The sequence below is a fragment of the Ascaphus truei genome, chromosome 2 (genome assembly GCF_040206685.1).
Source record: "Ascaphus truei isolate aAscTru1 chromosome 2, aAscTru1.hap1, whole genome shotgun sequence".
In the NCBI taxonomy this organism is placed as follows: Eukaryota; Metazoa; Chordata; class Amphibia; order Anura; family Ascaphidae; genus Ascaphus; species Ascaphus truei.
This window is the reverse complement of record NC_134484.1, coordinates 131,611,089-131,635,742: the sequence shown is the minus strand read 5'-3', so window position 1 is coordinate 131,635,742 and position 24,654 is coordinate 131,611,089. Positions and strand designations below refer to the sequence as shown.

The following is a 24,654-nucleotide window of genomic DNA, read 5'->3' as shown; positions in this document are numbered from 1 at the left end:
GGCCGGCTAAGGGGAAATGTGAGTGTACTTCTGCACAGAAAGGGGGTGGATTTGTGCAATAGTCGCCCAACAGAGGCTGTATGGGATAAAATAGTAAGGACATTCACACATGCTTGGGGTAAACAAAGATATGCTAAATACAACAGAAAGCCATGGATCAAATAAAGGTCTGAAGTTTTACAGCAGGTCAGAAAATAGCCAAACTAAGGTCAAGTGGTTCTTATCTGCTGTCAAATTCTATGTTTAACATGAAAAATACCACAAGATAAAAATGTTCAAAAGTAAGGTCATGTGTCAGTCCCAATACGAGATCTTCCACTACAGGTTGCAGCACCCAAAGAAAGGAGAACATGTAACCAACTTACCGTAATTTTCTTTTCCTGGAACCATGGCAGTGGGCACCGTAGGGTTAACTCTATCCTCAGCTGAGTAAGCCATAAAAAGGCCGCTCCCACTACCTGCAGATTAGGCTTTGGATTCTCCCATAGATGAAAAATACAAGTGATATATATTAGGCATACATTAGGAGGGTAACTATGTGCCCCCTGCCTTGGTTCCAGGAAAAGAAAATTACGGTAAGTTGGTTACATTTTCTCCTTTCCTGTTCACCCTGGCAGTGGGCACCGTAGGGACATAGCCCAGCAGTATTATTTAGGGAGGGAAATCAAAACCCAAATGCCAATATCAGTTTCAACCATTTATTACAGTCTTCCCTTTTATTTTATTACAGACTGTAGTACTTTTCTACCAAAGATTGGACATTCGGGCGTCAGCTGACGCAATCTGTAATACTTCATAAATGTGTTAAATGAAGACCATGCTGCCGCTTTGCAGATTTGTGCTAGTGATGCTTGTGCCTTGAATGCCCACGAAGTGGCCATGGCTCTCATTGTGTGCACCTTTAAATTTAAAGGTGGATTTAGTCCTTTGTTCTCGTATGATTTTCTGATACAATTCATTTGGATATTGTTGCTTTGGATGCTGCTTGCCCCCTCCTTGGTCCTTCTGGAATGATAAACCGTCTATCTGACTTTATGTCTTGCACCCTCTCAATATAGGCTTTCAAGCACCTCACTATGTCAAAATTATGCAATCTTTATTCCTTCTTATTTGCTGGTCTGGGGCAAAATGAAGGAATTACAATATCTTGGTTTATATGAAATTGAGAAACTTTCGGTAAGAAATAGTACACTGGTCGCATCACTGCTTGATCCTGGTGGATGACCAGAAATGGCTCTTTACAAGACAAGCTTGTAATTCTCCCACTCTCCTTGCTGATGTAATAGCTATCAGGAATGCAACCTTCCATGATAACTTCAATGGTATTTGATCTGTAGGTTCGAAAGGCTGCATTGTGAGAACATCCAGTACTAGTGATAGATGCCATGCTGGCAATCTATTCTTGATTTGCGGTCTTAACCTCTTGACTGCTTGTAAAAAATGAATAACGAGTCTTTCAGTTTCTAGATTCTTCTCTAAATGCAGAAACAAGCGACTTCAATGAACTGTGACAGAGTCCTCTATCAAACCCTTCTTGTAGTAATTCTACAAGTGTCACAGTATTTGGAGAGAAAAAAAACCTTCTGTTTTTGTTTAACACACCAGTCTCTGAAGCATAACCAAATTCGGAAGTATACTGTTGATGCAGACTTTTTTCTTGCTTCCAACAGGGTTATTTATTGTTCTATCTGAACATCCCTTTGCTCTTAATGTCTTCCACTCAATCTCGAAGTTGCCATGGCCGTTTGGGCTCTGGGTGAAATACAGGTCCTTGTTATATCAATCCCTTGACATTTAGTAGATGCCACGGTGTGTCTATTAACATGTTTATGAGATGGGCAAACCATGGTCTCCTCAGCCAATATGGTACCACAGGTATCACCTTTGCTTGATCGCTCCTGATTTTACTCACTATCTTTGAAATGAGAGGAATTTGGGAAAAAAGATGTCAGTTTGAACAGCCACTTAAAACTGAGGGCCCGTGTGCATTGCGCTGGGATGAAAGTGCCTTGCATAATAATTCTCCACCTGTTTGTGAGTAGCCATCAGATCTATTTCTGGTTACCCCCAACGTTTAACCAACTTGTCTAATGACCATTCTCCTGGGTGAACTAGGTTGCGACTGAGAAAATGTGCTGTAATATTTTCTGGCCTTGGTATATGTATGGCTGTTATATATGTAACATAGCCTTCTGCCCATGATAGAATCTCTGATGTTAGACTCCGTCTTTTGTTCCTTGTTGCTCCTTGCTTGGCTATATATTTTACCACAGCCCTGTTGTCTGATTTTATTTGTATATTTCCAAACTTTACCTAGCTTTGGAATGCTTCCAATGCTTCTTGCACTGCCTTGAGTTCCAGCAGGTTTGATGGCAAAGGCGTTGTTCAAAGGTTGTCCAAGTACCTTGTACCAGTAGGTCTCCCATTTCGGCTCCCCAACCTGCGCTGCTTGCATCAGTGGTGATCATTACTCATTGTATCTGGTGTAACGTATATAGTCCAAACAGCAGCACCGTATATTGGTAGAGTTCCTGATTTATTGCAAATCTAAGGAATTGTTTGTCACAGTGACTTCATGGCAGGCTGTAATTTACACCAAATATATATATATATCTGGGTTTGAACTGGGACGAGACTTAGATATGATAAAATATAATTTATTCCTTAATAAAGGTGAACACAACAGATTATACAAATAACAGGCAAAATATAGACACTTACATAAAGATTAGGACAAGAAAGCCATCAGGATACAGGATGGGCCATCTCTTCCATATTTCAGTTGACATCACAGCAAGACAGGCAGGTCATGAAGACACATGAAGGACATTCAGACATGAAGCCCTGAGTAAGGGGGGACTCTGGTTTATATACTATTTCCACCCTTCTCTTACATTCCAGGCACCGAGGTGTCTAGCAAACATCTCTTTGAAGCTTTTTGAAGCCGCTTTTGGCTTCCATTGAAGTGTGAAGTATCACATTTAAAACCCAAACAGTTCCTGGGTCCCGCATAAACAATTAGGCAATTTAACCTTTGATCACCAGGCTATGTAAATTCTAGCAAGATGTCCTTCCTGCTCATTATCATAACAGAGGGAGTCTGCAGATTCCAGAACAACCAAAATTCCATATACATTGTAAATAACTTCATAACTTCAGTTCACTCATACTTACTGGCATGCAAGACATATTAATACATTCCGTCACACATGACGCTCCCAATGAAACTAAATATTACCGTGTAGTACTAAAATTAAGAGAGATATTAATATCTGGCTCTTAGTATCTGTTAGATATCAAGTGTTTAGAATCATTAGTTGGGGCTTGGTATCACGAATACACATATGTAATTTTTAGCACGTTCAGCCGAGGACATCTCATAATATTCTTATATTTAATAAGGTCACCCATTCTGATATCCCCTTGGTAACCACACCCCCTGGCCCCCATCAAAGAAATCCGTTGAAGCAGGGACCCCTGGGTAGTGGACATTTGTCACCTGGTTTTAGATTACACACTCAATGCCCCAGACCTCTTGAAGCAGAGGCGTTTGTAAGTGGGAGTTATAACGCTCACAACCCACTCTAGCTTCCTGCAAACAGGTATTAACATACTGTACACTAAAAACCACTTCTGCTTTTCACACCCAACTTCAATCAAGCCTTTTGAAGTCCAGATTTTCTGAAAAGACACAATACAGTTGTATTTTCTTAAACTGTAGTTTATTAACCCCTTAAGCCCCAGTGTGTGTGGTGCAGACACTGGCCCAGAAACAATACATTTTTTTTACAGGGGAATAAGCATTTGGATATTGTAGCGAGGGAAAAACACATTTCTGGACCTCAGTCCAGTTAACCCCTTGCTTCCTAGGTTGAGGGTAGAGGGTGGCCAATTGGGGTGTAACCCCTTTAATCCCGGGCCAAATCCTCCCCATCGTCAAATTGTTGATGTCTCTTTGCTATAGGGATGTGTAAATAGGCATATTTTAGATCTATTGATATCATCCAATCGTTTGGTTTTCTTCTTGGATGATGTTTAGTGAAATAATTTTGAACTTTCTTACATGTACGTAGGTATTTACGGTTCTTAGATCCAATACTGCTTGGCAACCTCCTGATGTTTTTTCTACCAAAAATATCTTGGAATAAATCCCTTTTCTCCTCTATGAGGAACCTTTGTTATTACGTTGGCCTGTAATAACTCTTTCAGGATAAGACTCTTGTTTTATTTTCTGTTTTGTGTATGTATATTTTGTCTTTAAGAATATATCCCTTCTTGGAATGTTCTTGAACTCCAGGTGGTACCCGAAAGAAAGGATCTGTAGTACCCACCTGTCTTTTATTGATTGAATCCATGCTGCTTCGAATTGGCTCAGTCTTCCCCCAACTGGAAGCCGCTGGACCCCTTGACCTTCATGAGAATTTTCCTATGGAAAATAACGCTCTTCCTCTGGCGCCATGTAAAAGCTTATTTTGTCCACCTCTCCATGACGTTTGTCTTGAGAATGGTCTTCCAGGATGATATGTTCTTGCTTCCCTATACTGCGTTCTTTCCGTCTGATGGAATGTAGGGCCATATCTATTTCTACTTTCTTACGGTAACAATGTGCTTTTATAAACTACCTTGGATTATAATTGCATCTATTTTATTCCCAAATAGAAATTCTCCATCAAAGGGCAAATTGCATAAACTGTTCTTGGATGCCGTGTCTGCCATCCAGTGTCTGAGCCATAGCGCTCTTCTTGCTGTTACTGTATAGGCCATTGACTTTATTGCCAGTCTAACCGCATCTAGCGACGCTTCAGCTATGTAGTCGGCTGCCCATTTGATTTCTGACAAAGCTTTTAGAATAGAAGTTCTTGACTCCTTTTTCCAATGCTTCTATAGTAGCAATCCATTTCCGCATTGCTCTTGATATCGCCGTTTGCATGCTGTACCTACCGTCACATATGCTTTTTTTCAAAACACTACAGTATCTGCTTATCCATTACATCTTTGAGTTATGCTGCATCCTAGACTAGTATAGTTTTTCTGGAAATTCTGGAAAAATTGCTGCATCAATTTTAGGACCGACTTCCCAGTATTTTACCTCCTCTTGTACAAAAGGATACATTCTGTTAAACTTTTTGGGAATATTTATATCCCGCTGTGACAATTCCATTTGTATCATATCCTCGATTACTTGATGAATTGGAAAACATCTGGTTTTCTTCTGCCTCATCCCAAATAATTTATCTGATTTCTGAGTAATTTCTTCTGCATCCTCTAATTCCAATGTTTCTCTCATTGCCTTTATAAAAGAGGATCCACCAATTCTAAATCAAATACTGATTCTTCAGCTTGCATTTCTGGATATTGGATTTACTTCAAAGAGACTTATGTTTTTGTGAGCTTACTGTTGTGATGCACCAATATACCACATAACTTATGCTGCTTTAAGGCAGTCTGCACAAAGTTTCTTGGCTTCCAACGCTGGCTTTTCACATGCTATACCCCATTTAGTTTTTGATTCTGATGCAGGGACTCAAACACCCCCCTATATGTTCCTTCTGCCGGTATAACCATAGTACAAAGGTGAAAAAAACAATACTTCTTTCAGTTCCAACTCTTTTATTCTCTAGCAAACTAAGCTAAGGATTCACATAATTTTTGTAAGCGACCCTTTACCTCCTCCAGCTTCCATGCTGGCTTCCAAACTTCTTCCAGCTTCTTGCAGCTGATTTCTCCTGTCTGCCGAGCGTTCTATGCTGTGGCTGCTTTCCGGATCCTTTCACACAGCTGTGTGCCGTCGCTCTGTCGTCAGCTTCAATGCGACCAATCGGAGCGCTTAGCTCTCGCTCACACATGCACGCTCCCGCCTGTGGGATCGTAGCGCGCGCACATTCACTTACATGGGATGCCTTGCCGGTCTGTCTCCCCCACTCCGCTGCGTTCTCAGACGCCTGTGCGGTAATTTGAGCCTCCGATCCAGTCAACAGCCCTGTTTGCCTGCTGCGTACAAAGACGCAACCGCAGGACTGCCCAGTCGCACAGGCCTCCGTCTTGATACCACCCACAGTACGTCGAACGGAGCTTCAGGGGAAGTGTGGCCGAGACTCCCTGGCTTGACTGCAATAACTACAGTCCGGCGAGTCCTATTAAAAAATAAACTCTACTCCTAGCTGTAGGACAGGAAAAAGACTATCTGCAGGTAGTGGGAGGGGCCTTTTATGGCCTACCTGCAAGAATTCAATTTCCTGTCCCACTCAGCCGAGGATAGAGTTAACCATATGGTGCCCACAGCCATGGTGAATAGGAAAGACCTAGTAATAATACCTCAGAAACAAGAGCGAGACATACAGTACCATAGTACATCTATTTGGAATACTAATTTAACATGCACTCAGACAGACCGATACAGTAGACTAGCTGCCAGACTGTCCCGCTGCATCTCATGTCTCCACACACCTTTCTTAGAACACAACCATCCCTAAGCATTTCAGTAAGTGTCACAAAAAAATAATCCGAGATCTTTGCTTAGATTTGATCAAAACAAAAACACACAAGGTGCGTGTTTTTTTTTTTTTTTTTTTAAGACTTCAGCTAGAAACATTTTAGATATTTAAACTACAAAAACACTTTCTTGAGCAGGTCTCAATGATATTGATTTGGCATATTTTAATTAAAGTGATTACATTTTGTGAAATTGTTAGTCATCACTACTATTTTACCTATTTTTATGATGGTGTCAAATCTTAAATTTGATAGAATACAATGTTCTATTCATTTACATATAAATATCTATAGAGTTGTATACAGTAATTACATGATTTTATTGTTAAACTTATGTTCTTTTTAGGCATTTATGGATGATGGTAATGTTTTATATACATCTATATTTTTTCACTTTTCTTAGTACTGTATTAAGATGTTAATACTTTTAAATTTATAATACAGATATTGCCAGGGTTATTTCACCTGCTGGTGTGTTATTATGGGGTATTCTGTGATATTCTGCGTGACCGCTGCCATTCAACCCTATAGAAAACATGTGATATTCTGCGTTATAAAACAATACTCTTCATGAGTGGCTGAAATAACCTTGTCTACATCTGTACAGTATATGCAGCTATCGATACCCGCTTCTGCTTTATTTGTTACTAGGTTATCCCACTAGTTATAAATGGTTTATCTTCTTTAAAACGCCAATACCTGCATCTGGTGAAGCTGCCGTATCCCTGCGAAACACAGGAAGCTGTTGTGCCATTGAATGTTGGCTTCCAAGACGAAGCAGAGGTCACCCTGTGACATGGTGTGTGACGTCGCATCCAACATGACAGAATCAGAACCCAAGATACTGGGGAGGCCGGTTTGTTACACCGGGAATACGAAGACACATGATACAAAGCGGGAGAGTCTGGTGACTAGCCTTTCTATTATGCGTTCTTCTGTTTCCAAGCACATTATTTGCGTATTACATTTTGTTGATCAGTAAATAGATACATACTGAATATATTTTCATAAACTGGACAATCTTGAGTTTGCCAAAAAGGAAAAAACACACAACAATGTATGCACAAAAGTTTGAATTTCCCCACTGGCCGCAGACCTAAAATGAAGGCAGAGCTAGGAGGAGTATTTTGTGCTGGGCTACTTTAATTATATATTGAGTGTAGACTATCTTGTGGGGCTGGAAAAAAGTAATGGTAAAGGTTAGTACAGTATGTTAACTTCCATGGGAGGCGATCCTTTTTATCCACCTCCAACACAAAACAAAAAATCCTGTTTAAATACTAGAAGTTTTAAACAGCAAAACTGCGTTATCACTTGGAAGATAAAAAAAAAAAAAAAAAGGAGTGACATGATTTTTGATGAGAATACTTTTGTACCGACATGTTCAGGCTATTTTAATTATATGAAGCGTTTTTAGATTTAAAGATGGTATTTTGACTTAACATAGTTACAAATAAAGCAGAAGAGATATAAACTACCTTTCTGCTGTGAAATACTACTGATATTGATACTATTTTGTCTATTCCTATTTGTCTGTTCGAAGGCTATTCCATGACTCCACCAGCCTCTCTTATGAAAGACTTCCTCACATTTCCCGTGTGCCTCCCAAATTCTAGCTTCAGAGTATGACCTCTTGTAGCATTTCTCTGAAATATGCTTTCATCCTGCACCACCCATTTGTATCCCTCATATGTTTGACATTTTCCATCATCTCCTCCCTTTCTATTGTTTGTTTCCAGATTCACATGTTGACATCCTTTAATGTTTCATGATAGGTTTATATCATAACATTTACCACAACTCCAAGGTTTCTGTCCTTCTGGAAATGTCTTCAGAACTGAAAAAATGTACCATAGGTGAAGTCCTAACAATGATCTTAAGTGATTTGAATTACTACCCCTTGTTTTACTGCTAATACCTTTCCCTTATGACTCTAGTAAAGAGACGTGTACAAACAGATTTCCACGCTTTTTAAAACAGAGTTAATAAAAAAGTTCCATTGAATATAGGCTATGTATTGGTCAAAAACATACATTTTCCCGAACACTCTTTACTGCCCCATCCCGCCGGCAAACAAACACTTGAGTTATTGCATTTAATTGCTGCACTGGAGAGATGTCCAAGATTTTCAAGTGTGACTTTAATGTCAAAGTTTTAACCATCACCATGTCTTAAAACATCACCAGGATGGAGTTGATAAGCACCGGAGATGCTGTGCCAACCTTTAAACACATACCTTAAATTAACGGTTTAAATCTCTCATAAGACAATGTGTATCCATTTAAAAAGCTACATGATTATTCACACATCCACCACAGCCTTGTCTTATTAGTAAAATGACCAATTGTATGTGTAAATGGTCCATGTGGTCTAGGCTCTGTGTCAAAATCAAAAATACATTTAAAATTTTCCACTTGAATAGAAATACTCCAGAAACACCAAGCTTGGCTTCAAATGCCTTTTATTCCACCACCAGAGGTGGGAAAATACCTTAAAATGTATTTCCTATAAACATCACATTGGCTTAGTGATCAATGATACAACAAACACGAAAGAAAAATTTTAAAACGGGAATTGCTTTACCTTTTGAAGTTTCCCAGCTCTTTAGTACTGTAAGGAGCGTGGTCACTTCTTGATCAAGTCTCTGGTTGCATGCCTGAGCTTTCTGTAGAAAACAATGCAGAAGTTATACAGAGGCTTATGAACGGTAGCCAAATAATACTTTTTGTTCATTCTGCATTTTATTACCAACACATTTATTGTTATCACTATGGAAAATAGGGGAAATTCCTAGTGGTGTTAAATTACAAAAAGTGAAAGCAATCTATTTTCAGATTAACAGTGGATCCGGGTAGTGGTGAAATAAAGCGGCGCACAGCAAGCAAAAGATTGGGCTACCGTACAAAAAGGTCAATTAAAAATAACTTTATTAGAGTGGTGACAACATGGGATTGGGCAGGGTAAATCACTAACGCGTTTTGCACCTATGGTGCTTTGACAAAGTGTCGTAGGAGTAAAACGCATTAGAGTAATTTACCCTGCCTAATCCCATGTCACCACACTAATAAAGTTATTTTTAATTGACCTTTTTGTACTGTAGCCCCAATCTTTTGCCTTCTGTGCTCTGCTTTTTTTCAACACTATCAGGATCCACTGTCTATCACTGTGAGCTGGAGGCACGCACTGGAAATGGACTACACTAGACTTAGTACTATCCCTTATAGTTGTCAAATTTTTCAGACTTTTTCAGTATTTTTCCCCCAGTATTTTGTGCTCTAGCGCTGATATGTCCATATAGGAGGAGAACAAACCATAGCAGGTTTTTTTTCCCTCCTTTGGAATATATAATCCAATGCACAGCCGGCACACCATCTGCAAGTAAATAAGTTTTGGTGCTTATCCCATAAAGCAATAACAGACCATACGATACTGGTTGCAACACGACATCAAGGGACAGCACGCAGGCAAGTAGATCATAGATTTTCTATATTTGATAGAAGACACAAAAAACGATGTTTCGGTCCCCCAGTGGGTCCCATGATGTCGTGTTGCAAACGGTATCGTATGGTGTGTGTGATATAGATATATACACACACACACACACACACACACACACACACACACACACAATTTTAAGATTAACATTACTCTTAACAAGACAATATATTTGAGAACATCTATTCAGTATTCTCCTGGACTGCATCTTTTGGATTATCATTTTAAATTTACAGTTAGGTCCGGAAATAATTGTACACCAACACAATTTTCATAATTTTGGGTCTGTACGCCACCACAGTGGATTTGAAATGGAACAACCGAGATGCAATAGAAGTGCAGACTTTCAGCTTTAATTCAAGGGGTTGAACAAAAATATCGTATGAAACGTTTAGGAATTGCAACCATTTTCATACACAGTCCCCTTATTTCAGGGGCTCAAATGTAATTGGACAAATTAACACAATCATAAATAAAATGTTCATTTTTAATACTTTGTTGAGAATTCTTTGCAGGCAATGACTGCTTGAAGTCTGGAACGCATGGACATCACCAAACGCTGGGTTTCCTCCTTTGTGATGCTTTGCCAGGCCTTTACTGCAGCTGTCTTCAGTTGTTGTTTGTTAATGGGTCTTTCTGCCTTAAGTTTTGTCTTCAGCAAGAGAAATGCATGCTCGATCGGGTTGAGATCAGGTGATTGACTCGCCATTGCAGAATATTCCACTTCTTTGCCTTAAAAAAAAACTCCTGGGTTGCTTTCGCAGTATGTTTTGGGTGATTGTCCATTTGTAAAGTGAAGCGCCGTCCAATCAAATTCGCTGAATTTAGCTGAATCTGAGCAGACAATATATCCCTATACACGTCAGAATTCATCTGGCTGCTTCTGTCACATCATCAATAAATACTAGTGACCCAGTGCCATTGTAAGCCATGCATGCCCATGCCATCACACTGCCTCCACAGTGTTTTACAGATGATGTGGTATGCTTCGGATCATGAGCCGTTCCAAGCCTTCTCCATACATTTTTCTTCCCATCATTCTGGTACAGGTTGATCTTAGTTTCATCTGTCCAAAGAATGCTGTTCCAGAACTGGGCTGGCTTCTTTAGATATTGTTTGGCAAAGTCTAATCTGGCCTTTCTATTCTTGAGGCTTATGAATGGTTTGCACCTTGTGGTGAACCCTCTGTATTTGCTCTCGTGACGTCTTCTCTTTATGGTAGACTTGGATAATGATATGCCTACCTCCTGGAGAGTGTTCGTCACTTGGCTGGATATTGTGAAGGGGTTTTTATTTACCATGGAAAGGATCCTACGATCATCCCCCACTGTTGTCTTCCAGGCTTTTTTGTGTTGCAGAGCTCACCAGTGCGTTCTTTTTTTCTCAGAATGTACCAAACTGTTGATTTGGCCACTCCTAATGTTCCTGCTATCTCTCTGATGGATTTTTTTTTTTTTTTTGCAGCCTAAGGATGCCCTGTTTCACTTGCATTGAGAGCTCCTTTGACCGCATGTTGTGGGTTCACAGCAACAGCTTCCAAATGCGAATGCCAAACCTGGAATCAACTCCAGACCTTTTACCTACTTAATTGATGATGAAATAACGAAGGAATAGCCCACACCTGTCCACGAAACCGCTTTTGAGTCAATTGTCCAATTACTTTTGGTCCCTTGAAAAAGAGGGGGCTACATATTAAAGAGATGTAATTCCTAAACCCTTCCTCCAATTTGGATGTGAATACCCTCAAATTAAAGCGGATAGACTGCACTTTAAGCCCATATTCATTATTTAACCAACTTGAATTAATTTTGGTACACAGCCGAAATAACAAAACTTGTATCAGTGTCCAATTATTTCTGGACCTAACTGTATATATCAGGCATCAATATAATTCCTAAAGTAACATTTTTCTGATGTTGAACCCTTCACAGAGACCAAGTAATACATATTTTACAGTAATCTACATTAAAAAAAAAAAAAAAAAAGTATTGCTTGCTTCTCTGTGGGAGAATGAAATGAACAGCTATAAAAACCAAAGTAAATTTTGCAATCATGTTTGGAAGAAAAAAAAAATGACTGTCCTTAGTGGGGTACAGAACACAGCTAAGCTTTCACATGAAAAAATGACTGTCCTTAGTGGGGTACAGAACACAGCTAAGCTTTCACTAGATCTTCGAAGAGTATGGAGGAAGAAAATCTGGGCACCGCTGGTGCTAGAGGAGGAGGCTGGTCTGGAGTAAAATTAATTAACTTTATTGGGCATGTATGCCAAAGTTAAAACAGCACATAAACGTCCCCTGACGCGTTTCCCGCCTCTCAGGGCCAGAAAGCACCGAGAGGCGGGAAACGCGTCAGGGGACGTTTATGTGCCGTTTTAACTTTGGCATACATGCCCAATAAAGTTAATTAATTTTACTCCAGACCAGCCTCCTCCTCTAGCACCAGCGGTGCCCAGATTTACTTCCTCCATACTTTTCCAACCCGCATCTGGAGCACGCCTATGGGATGAGTAGCAGCCTACAGCTTTTTCCTTGGCTTACTGGTGGATATCCGGCCAGCTGCATGTGAGTGACACGGTGGGGAGGGTATGTCCACAGCGCCTGCGGTGATAGTGGAGCCTTAGCGGGACACCCGCGGATGTGAGTTGCCGGGAAATGACGCACCAATAGTGCCAGCGCCTCTCGTGAGACGTCCAAGAGAAGACGCCCCAGGAGGGCTGATACATCTCGTGAGACCAGGCTACACAGCCCACGGATCAACCATTTCATTCATCCGATTGCAGGCAAGTGTTCCCCCACACTACCGGACAGGTGAGCATGCCTCTGTTATATACCGTGCTATCAAGGACTTACACAGTGCTTATATAGCCATAGTGGTTATTTCCAGACACGGAGAAGCTTTCACACAATATACATCTATTTGTGGGGACACACCATTATTTACAGAGATACATCAATCCGGATGCCAATCCAGGACAGGGTTTTCACACTTACCCACCTACCCACAGCATGGTTACATTCACCTACAAGAACTTATTTACAACATTGTCCCACATCTTCATAGTCCATTTCTAACTACCACTTCCACTATAGTTCATTGGAGCACACACAAGGGGGCTCCTCTCCCTATCTCTAGATCTTCCAAGACTGAACTGCTCTGTTCTTCAGTTGCCACTGGTATTCTAGTCTACACAGCATAATGACCAAACAGAGACCGATAATGGATTCTTATGGGAAAGCACAACAGGGGGACTGGCACATCTTTATATACAAACTATTCTGTTATTAGTCATTACAATTATTTGAGATTATCTCTCACTAAGGCGGGAGTCAAATGCACGATGGGAGACATTGCGCCCAATCTGGCAGTAAATGCAACTGAAGTCAATGGCAGTTACCATCAGACTGGGCATGATACCCTACATCGAGCTTTGAGAAGTACCGGCCTACATGTGATTGAAGTATTAAGCACCAACAGGAATTCATCTATGCAGGTCTTGATACTTTGTTATTTTACTGCATTTATACATATGGCACGAGAGGTACGTATACTGTACGTCTGCCTCTAACCTATTCACTGCAGTAAGGAGCAGTATGAACGGACCTATAGCAGCTCCAACAAAAGTATTTTCAATGAGGAATCTTTTTTTTTTAATTGCAAATTAAATGTCAACATTGTTTTACAATCCAATTACCATAAACATATTCTAACATGCCAGTACTAGCTAGTATATAATGTCAATTGTACAGTTTTATGTCGTCTAAATATGGGTCATTAAAGATCTTTTCTAGGAACCAAGCTATTGCACAGCATGCTGCGCCAACTATGATCTTATAGCGCTGCGCTTTCCATGTTTCCCATGGGGACCCGTTTCTCCGATTTCAATGCATTCATTTGTAAGCAACAAGAGTACATTTAGCCAACTGAATGTGTAAGAAGTCTTAGTGAGAACAGCAATGACAAGCGGGAATATTTTTCATAACAAGAACAGAATGCAGTGTTTTTTTCTTTTCATTTTTTAGATAATGTAGAGGAAGGATGTCCATCTGGTAAGAATTAATCTCTAGAGAAAGCAAACCTGCCAAAAGGAACAGAGTGGAAGCTAGTTTTCTGACTCCAAGCAGCCCAGTGTATACACACAATGAAAGCTTTGTCGAATACCCTTGTGAAGCCAAACTGAGGCTGGTCAGATGTTAAAGAGAGATTTGGATGTCTAACTTGAGGAAGTGCTGTTGCACTGCTGATCTGAAGCCAGGGGGTGATGTCATGTTTTTCACTAGAGATATCTCCAAATTGTATGAATTAGCGGGACAGTAAGAGCAAGTCTCCATTCATACACACCACACATTTGCAAATGTATCCCATATAATTTAAATATTCTGAGTGCTAATGCCTCATGTGAAAGTTCCAAAGTAAAGGTCAAATTTAATAAAAACATTTATATGACTTCTTCCAAAATATTGACCCTGTCTGACTGGCTATCTACAGATGTAAGAACACATTTTAAAAGGTGCCCTCTGTCATTTCTAGCTGCCTACTGCTGATATACACCCAGTTCACATGAATCACATATACACGTGCAGCCACTGTGACAATATAGGCAATGAGGCTCTTGTAATAAAGGTGAACCCCAGCTAGCCCTATCGTCTGCAGGAACATAAAGGGTTGCCCTGTATATACATCCTATTGTGGCTCATCTAGGCAAATATATTATGTGAATAGTGTTGCCAAGTGGCTTGTCCAAAAATACTGGACACAATACTGGACCCCCACGCCCCCTGGGAATACATATAAAAAATACCCCCACGTGCCCGACTACATATAAAATATACCCCCACCTCCCGACTACATTATAAAATATACCCCCACCTCCCCAATACATTATAAAATATACCCCCACCTCCCCCAATACATTATAAAATATACCATCACCTCCAATACATTATAAAATATACCCCCACCTCTCCAATACATTATAAAATATACCCCCACCTCCCCAATACATTATAAAATATACCCCCACCTCCCCAATACATTATAAAATATACCCCCACCTCCCCAATACATTATAAAATATACCCCCACCTCCCCAATACCTTTAAAAAATACCACCACCTCAGCTCATCCTGCCCCCCCATCATCATCTCATCTTATCCTGGCCCCCCATCACCTCAGCTCATCCTGGCCCCCCATCATCTCCTCATCATGACCCCCACTCACCTCACCCTGGCTCCCCCATTACTCCCCAAATTGTGTCCTTAGCATATTGCCAGGAAGGACATAGACTTCTGGGCCGCCGGGGTGTGGGCTCCGCCCCCACGGTCCTCTGATTGGCTCTCCGCTCCTCCAATCAGGGACAGGCTGCACAGACACTCACACAGAGCTCCAGCCCGGCCATGGTCCGCCCCCGCCTCCAGTCTCAGCACTTCCAGCCCTCCGCCGAAAAAAATGGTAATACCGGACACACACACGTGTCGGAATTACCGGCCTGTCCGGTTCAAAACAGGACACCTGGCAACCCTATATGTGAATGTAGGTGTGTAAACCTTTATTTTGTGTGTAATGTAACTGCAAGCATACAAATGTGTTTTAAAGCATAGCAACGTTCTCTGGGCTGAGAAATCCTTTGTTCAGCTCACGTGGAGAAATGGCAATTGCTGGGACTGGAGGGGGAGGGGTGTTTACTCAGGCCTGGGGAACTGTAACTGAGGGCAGGGCCATTGTTCAGTCAGACCGAGTCATCCATCTCCACCACAGGAGGTATCCAGCTGAAACTGTACCCTGAGGTTTTAGTGCAAGACCAACCGACTCAGGTCTCAGTGGTTAGTTTGAATTTCCGACTGCCCTGATTAGCCTATGTAGCTCGCTCCGTGATTGGCCCACGTAGCACTCGTGCTGTGACAAAACACACACACACACACACACACACACACACACACACACACACACACACACACACACACACACACACACACACACACACACACACACACAGGAGGCCCAGCCAATATGAGTAGAACACAAGGTGCTACACCCTTGATAATTCATATAAACAGCATTCCGTAGAATTTTAAAGACTAGTACAGTACATTCAGATGACATTCCAAAGATTATATTGTACAACATGGTTTCTCCAACCAAACACTTAGTTCGGTGACTGTAAATTAGGCTACTCAACTAACAAATTATATTATTTATTTACAGTGCTGAAGAGATGGGACCGACATTCAAGTACCAAGTGATATAATCTATGTTACTGACTTTACCCTCTACAAAATGTTTACTACTGTGGATTAAATAATGAGGAAAAAAAAGTTACCTGGTCAACTAAATTCATTGTATGTATCCAACTACTTGTCTACTTTCTGTACAGTGAATGATCTACAGCCGGCAATTGGTATGCTAAAATTGACTCTAGTGTGTTAATCAGATGGGTGTATAGCTTGCTGTGGGTGGGATAATATTAGGACTGGACCCATAAATCTCTCGGGGGCAGCAAAGTGAGGGGTTGCAAATGTCCTGTTTATAAGTGGCATGGAGTTATTCTCGAGTTGGACTAGAGGACATGTTCGATTAAAGTCTCAAGACACAGCATTATCAACATTCAGAAATCCAAATACAGTAGGTAAAATTTGCCCCCCATTCTTTCAGCCTATTCTTATTGCTGGCATCTACCACTCCCTTAAAGACCCACTACAATCCCAACTGATATCACTCACTTTCTTAGCACAATTTCCTCTCGGAGTGTGAAGAATGAGCTGTTAATTCTAGTTGATTTAAACCTCAATTGGCTTGACCCTAAAAACAACAAAAATCAAGACGCAAATCAAGTCGCTAAATTTAACTCAATTAATTTCCCACATCAATCCACCAGGAAACACTTAAAATATTCCAACCATTACTTGCTCGATTGGATCTTATCTTCTTGTTCAAATAGTATCCAATCCTCTGGTACCCTACCTGACATTTTCAATTACCATACAATGGGTGTATTGTGTAAGGAAAATGAAACCACCCAAATAAAGCCCTAAAGTTCGACTCACTAGAGCATTTTGAGACTTTAACACACAACAATTTCTGACGGATCTTACCAACTGCACTTGGAACAGCATCAACTTGATACCCAAACCTTTGCGTGATTTCAAAACAGAATTCCATAAACTCTGTGATACCCATTCTCCGCTACGCAGAATAAGAGAATAAGGAAGGACGGGGGGGGGGGGGGAGGGGGGCAGGGAAAGGGCAACATTCTGTAGGTTTACAACCGACCCTGCTGAGATTTAACATTTTAGGGACGCCTAGTGGAAAAGATACAAAGTAATGATCACTACCAAGGATCTTATCTACAGATGCTTGTGGAATACATGCACAAGGAAAACAAGACTAGTCTTTATAAAAGCCAAATACTACTCAGACAATCGCTACCAAAATACATCAAATCCAGCAAATTTCTACAAGGTCATCAACAATATATTTCAGTCTTCCAGCCACAATCATTCATCCAATATCGCAAAGGAGGATACAATCCTGACAAATCACACTGGCATTGCAAATGCATTCAACTTTGGGGTATGCTACTCCCCAACTATCAAAACGCAACCCTAACAACAAACAAGAAGCTAAATCTGTACGCAACGCTTATAGCTCCACCCCCAACAGACAGTGCACACAATTTGTCCCAGTATCTGAAGAGGAGATTACACAGGCGCTCCTAACATGAACACTGAAAAGCCAATGTGGGCTGGACCTATTGCAATCAAAGTTCCTAGGCCTCAGTGCCTTAGTCATTGCCATACCGCTTGCCTCCCTGATAAACTCTATTTTGTCTTCAGGACTGTCACGTATGGCACACCTGTGAGCGCGTAACCTGCAAACGAAAAACGGGTTAATACATAGCTGGCCCGCTTCTCAAAAAAGTCCCTCAAATTAACAATATTTCCCCTCAATTCGTCCCAACATACCATCTGTCACGAACAGCACACAAGTGAGGACATGACTTAGATATGCAACTAGGGTTAATACACGGCTACTCTAGCCAACTCACATTTCTCCTCTGCAAGGTACTTTTCAATCGGTTAATTTTAACCCCTTACTCAATTGCAATCATGTTTATCCGCCTCCACCACCCAAGAAATACGCAAAGTATGTCATTAGTATATCTGCCAAGGTCTCAGGTACTTGTTTATTATAGAAAAGAAAACTATGCACCACACACAAAAATCTGTTGCATCAAAATGTGTCCGAAAATGTAAATTACTCTCCACAGAGCGTGCAACTGTTTATTCAGAGCCCGATGCAGAGATGTAAAAAGAAAAAATACATACACACACACACCTTAAAATTATAGAAGGATTACAAGAACAAAGTTGCAATAAATGCAGTTACAATAAATGCAGAACAGTTTCTTAAAATAACAGGATAAAAATAAAAACAGAAATACAGTATACAGTATGTTACCATATGTCATAGGTTTCCTCCAGAGGTCACTGGCGTAGAAATATGAAAATTTGCGTATTTGATCCCAAACACACAGCTGTTGAATTCCGATTTTCATAATACCTTGCCATGATGCCAAATATGTACCTCTCTGAATGCAGAGTAGATGACATCACGTGATTCTCATTTTAAATAAAGTCTCCCAACTAAGGGGTGAACGGTGTGTCGCCCCTCTCTGTGATGCACAAGGGGTATCTCATGAATGTTAGTTTCCTTTGAGGCTGACAGCTGCGGGGTGTGTGGTGGGGTGGTCTCATTTAGTGGGCCATAAGTGATATCCCCCAAATCAAGCCCTCTTTGAAGACAAGGACAGACCCAGGAGAAGGAAAAAGAAAAAAAAAAAAAAAGGCTTGACCTGTCAAACCCAATATATATATGTTTAAAATCGAACTGTAGCTACATTAACCCCTGAAGCACCAGATTAATTAAAATACATCATATCATGATATCAGAACAAGGATATATCCTTGGCCCGGGGATGGCTTTAGGGCAAGGAGGCCACCTTGGGCCCAATGTCTTTAGGCACCCCACGCTCCCTCTAGTCCAACTTTCACACAACCGGAGGGGGAAGCTGGAGGAGGGAGCACGAGGCCCCACTCCTCCAACTACCCCTCGGGTCGGAAATTGGATCCCGGCATTGAGAGGAGGGAGTTGAGGGCCCCCGAACCAGCAAATGTGTAGGTGTGTGTTCTCTTTTGGCAACATGACAACATAGCGTCATACGACAATGGCAATGTGAAATCAGATGATGACGAGGGATGTCTGCTCGTATAGGTAAGTCCGTCTCTTAATCCACCCCCCCCCCTTTTTTTTTTTTTAAATACAGGGGGAGGGGGGGGGGGGAATCAACGCTGGCAGCATGCCACCTTGGGCCACGCAAAGCCTAAGGTCGGCCCTGCGTGACAGACCTAGAAAACCACCAGAGATGCCAGTCTTCAGAAGTGGGGATAAAAATATTGTCTTCAACTACAGACCAAATCTCTCTTCTCCCAATACTATCCAAAGTCATGGGAAAAATGTGCCCAGTCCCAATTAAGTGATTACTATAACAAGACAAATCTCCTGTCAACTGTAATCCGGCTTTTCCCCTATCCACTCCATGGTAAGTACCCTCTTAACAATGTTTGCAAGGAGATCCAGTGTGGAATAGAACAGGGACAACTCACTGGTGCAATATTGCTAGATTTTACAATGGCTTTTGATACTGTTGATAATGTTATCTCGCTAGAGAAGTTTCAGTCCTCTGAGATAGGGGAACACTTTTAACTGGTTTCATTCCTTCCGATGAGTAGATCCCAATGTGTCTTTTGGGCTCAAACTCCTTGGATGTCACTTGTCAGCCTTATACAAGGCCTGTCATGTCATGTCATTTGACATTACCAATCCAATTGGTGTATGTACCATGCAATGCCTTTCTTTTTTTGGAGGGATGGGACAGAAGCCAGCATATCAAGTAGCATGCCTCCCTCCCTTTTTGATGTCACATCACTCAAAAAAAGGGAATCCTATTGGTGGACTTACCATGTAATGACTTCCATTTTTTTGTTGTTGCTGAAATGACGTCATCTTATATAGAGAGGGAAGTATAAGTTACACGATTGACTGGCTTCCTTACCTTTAAGATGACGTCACCTAAAAACCAAAAAGGGGAAGCAATTCACAGGGTATATCCACCAACCGGATTGGTGATGAACCATTTGTTAGTCAAAAGTGACGCAACAGGCCTTATTTAAGGCCGGTCACGTTACATTTGACTCCAAGAAGCCATCGGATCAACATCTCCTCCTGTCCTGGACCTGTTGGATTACAAAGAAGAGAAGAAAGAAGGAAGATGAGAAGAAGAGAAGAAAAAGGAAGCAAGAAAGAATTTACCGGAGACTCCTCTGCAATCAACTGAGAATCATGGACTTCTTCGTATCATGCTATTGAGGATCATTGCGTCCTGGGGCAACATTTGGTGCCACAGTTGGATGAGGAGGGTGAATGTTAATCCCGGCAAAGTAAGAAACACATTGATTATATTTTATTTAAATGGTGTTTTTTTTTTTTTTTTAGGATGCCCATTGACTGGCACTGTGTTTATCTATGCCCCTTTGAGGGTATAGATAAGCACAGTGACAAACAATGCATTTTTGGGGGGGAAAAGTGTGTTTTTATTTAATTGTAATGTATTTTTTAGAGTTGTTGTTTTTTTTTTTTTAATTTTTATATTGCCATTATGATAATTCATGCCCATATTGTGGGCATGGTGTACCACTGAGACAATTGGTTTATTGGAAAATGTTTATTTAAATGTAATGTATTTTATTCTGTGATACTTTTTAATTTTTAGGTTGCCCATTTATTGCCATTGCGGCAATCCATGCCGTTTACCACTGTGACAATCAATGGGTTGAGGGGGTGGGTTAGTAGCCCCTGGGCTGGTAGTTTGGCCTCAAGGGTGGGTAGTGAAATGGGGGGTTAACCCCTTAATTACCATAGCAGTTAATAAGCGCTATGGTGATTAAGGTGTTACAGGTCAGTAGCTTTTTATTTTAGAATTGGTGCCCAGTGAAGACAAGGACGAGGACGGCCTTTATCCTCACAGGGATAAGTATAACTTTTATTTACTATATGCTGGCTGGGTAATGTTTTGGTAATGTTTTATTTTTTAATGGCCAAATGCGCCATTATCCAAACCTGGATAGTAGAGGATTTGCCCATTACTGTACTGTGTGTGTTGGGGGGCCCATTCATTGCCATTGGGGTTATCTTTGCTCCCATTGAGGGCATAGGTAACCCCACTGACAATCAATGAGTGTATTGGTGTTTGTATTGCACTTTAATGTTTATTGGGGGTAGAGGGGTTGAGTGAAGGGGATAGTTGCCCCGGATGGGTGGTTAGACCTCTCGTGAGGTTAACCCTTTCATTACCATAGCGGTTACTACCACTAAGGTAATGCAGGGGTTAACGCCTTCTGCAACCTTCCCAGTAGGTCTAACACCCACCCTGGGACAACAACCCCCTTCACCCACCCCCTCTACCCCCAATAAACCAAGTACTCTGATTTAACCCCTTCATTACCCTAGCTTTTATTTTAACAGTAGTATTTAAGCAGTCTCATTTCTTGTTCCCCCTTTCCTCTCTGTCCATCAGCTCATCTAATTTACTCGCTCTTCTTGTCTTATTCACCTCCATCTAACCATAGTTTCCGTAGTTCCATTAATCTACCAGCTCTCGACTCCACTTTTCGCTCTTCCCTCCGCTACAGATGGACAACCTGGTCATGAACTACAACTCTGCCCTATCCTCCTATCAAACTACATGCCCCTCTATCTGCTGTTCTTTTCCTTCTAACCCTAGCTAAACTGCCATACACACATGCTCAGTTACTGCACTCACTCCTCTGACCGCCTATAGATGAAATCTCATACTTGAGGACTTCCTTTACTACCCCTCTATCCCATTTCAACTCTGCCTTCTCTCAGGCGAAACAACCATACCATTACTTCACTGATCCCTCACATATCTAACCCACACCAGCCCTTCTCCATCGTTGACTCTCTATACAGACCCCCATCTATTACCCATTGTTCTTCCTCCATAACATTGCAAAGATACACCCTTTCGTCCAATGCTCTACTGCTAAAACTCTAGCACATGCCCTCATTCTCTCATCTTGACTATTGTAACCTACTGTCTAGCTGTCCTGCCTCCCCTACAATCTAGGAGTGAATTGCCGTCATGCGCTCTGGCTTGCGCCGAATGATAAACACACTTAATGAGTGTGAGTGGGCTGAAGGTAAGGCATATGGAGCATCATGGGACCACTAGGGAGGTCGGGGCTCAGGGGCAAAGAAAGCAATCTTAACCCTGTCAGCTCATCCGTCCTGGATCCTGTAGCTCCTCGGTAGCCCAACCCGCAGTGTGCATCCGGCAAGGTGAGTGTGAGGAAATGAAGAGGAAAGATCCGGTGCGACAGCAAACAGCCAAATGACGTCAGATCCACAGTTGAATGCAGTAGCTTTATTGGTATGGAAACACACAGGTAAAAACAGCAGGCTGCAGCACAGCCTCCTCCACGCGTTTCACACACTGCTGGCGCTTCGTCTGGTAGACGAAGCGCCAGCAGAGTGTGAAATGCATAGAGGAGGCTGTGCTGCAGCCTGCTGTTTTTACCTGTGTGTGTCCATACCAATAAAGCTACTGCATTCAACTGTGGATCTGACGTCATTTTGCTGTTTGCTGTCGCACCAGATCTTTCCTCTTCATTTCCTCCCCTACAATCTATCCTAAACACACTGCTAAAATCACTTTACTCTCTCCTAAATCTGTCTCAGCTCCTCTACTGCAGAAATCCTTCTCCTGGCTGCCTATTAAACTCTGTATTATTTGCAGAATGCTCCTCTCTTTCAAGGGTATAAACTCCTCTGCCCCTCCTTACAACTCAGCCCTAATGTCTCACTATACACCTGTCCGATTCTTGTGTTCTGTTCATAGTCGTCTTCTGTCTACCCATTTTGCATCTAAAGCTCTCCCCCGTTTAAAACCTCACTTACTGCCCCACGCCTGGAATGCGCACCCCCTCAATATCCAACTAGTACCATCTTTCACCACCTTTAAGGCCCAACTTAAAACACACCTCTTTAATGAAGCCAGGGGTAGCTACGTTGGCTGATACTATACATCTCATATGCATTTCCATGACCCATGCAGAACCACTTACTACAACACCTTCCTAAGGTCTCGAAGTTCTCGGTACTTAACTACTTAAGATTGTAAGCTCTTCGGTCCAGGGACTCCTTATAGTAATGTCTTCTATTAGGGCATGTGTATTACAGCAGCAAAGCGCTTTGTACATGGGTGGTGTTATACATATAAAGATATACATACACTATTAGACTGCCAAATGGCAAAATTGGCATGGGTGTGTTTTTTAGAGAACACATCTGATTTTATGACCCATAAAACATTTTTTTTTTTAAATGAGTCCTACTCGCAAATATTTATGGGCTTCATCAATGCAAAACAAAATGATGTATTCAAGTACTTAAGTTTTTATTGGCATCCCCCCGGCTGTGAAGTTTATAAGTAGCAGGCAAATCCATTGGGTTACAATTTGTTTGACATTTACAGAGACAAATAAGTAGGCAAGTTGCCGAAGGGACGGCATACTGGACAGTACAGAGGATCCCTGATAACAGCATAAGGAGACCCTTTGAATTACAGTCGAGGAGCTGTGGGAGTTTGCAGTGGAATTGCTGACCGGAGTGCAGGAACAACACAGACGCCACAGCTCTACCTGAAGGAGGTTCGGGATGAGCTTTATGCGTCCCAAGGTGATTTATTCACTTACGTTTTTGAGCGCAATGTGAGAGTTTAATCTTTTTTTTATTGTAGTAAAAAGTTTTACACTACAGTTGTTCTTTCCTTGATTTTCAAGCTTTATTAGAGGACCTTTCCTATTGAAGGATCAGGTGAAAAAAGGCTCTAAGCTACATTTATTGTAACAGTAAAATTTTTCACACCTAAAAATCTGATTGAGACTAGAAGAAGTGTCATGAATAGAACAATAAGTAGCCATAATATTTAGAGAATTAAATGCAGTTGATTATGAAAGGTACTTTTTACAGATTTAGTTGTTCAAATATTCATAATATTTAGATGCACTTTTGACTTTGCCACTGAGCTCAAATTTAATTTAGAAGTTCAAAATCTCTATAAAAATGCTCACATAACTGTATTGAAGGAGATCTGTTACATCAAATTCTGCAAATGCGTCTACAAGCAGAGGTACTATCTTCCTGCATCTTAAAGAGAAGACCTTTGATGTTCTTGGTACAGGACAGCTGGATTTTAGCAATGATTTAGCAAACATTATTGCAGTCGTTATCGTGGGGTAAAGAACCAAATTTTATGATTTTGCACCAAGGGATGGGGGGGATGAGAGGGCACGAAGGGATGGGGGGGATGAGAGGGCACGAAGGGATGGGGGGGATGAGAGGGCACGAAGGGATGGGGGGGATGAGAGGGCACGAAGGGATGGGGGGGATGAGAGGGCACGAAGGGATGGGGGGGATGAGAGGGCACGAAGGGATGGGGGGGATGAGAGGGCACGAAGGGATGGGGGGGATGAGAGGGCACGAAGGGATGGGGGGGATGAGAGGGCACGAAGGGATGGGGGGATGAGA

General features: G+C 41.6%; 1 protein-coding gene across 3 annotated transcripts in view; it reads right to left on the bottom strand.

The window, feature by feature from the left end:
• The window catches only part of OSBPL1A (oxysterol binding protein like 1A), a 188,666-nt gene that overhangs the window by 117,577 nt on the left and 46,435 nt on the right, over positions 1 to 24,654 (bottom strand). For 2 of the 3 annotated variants that reach the window (XM_075584951.1, XM_075584962.1), the window contains one exon: positions 9,076 to 9,157. In XM_075584951.1, coding sequence (XP_075441066.1) covers positions 9,076 to 9,157 — 82 coding nt within the window. Of the gene's footprint in view, positions 1 to 365; positions 406 to 9,075; positions 9,158 to 24,654 lie in introns of those variants that run through there. The other variant, XM_075584968.1, reaches the window with a different exon arrangement.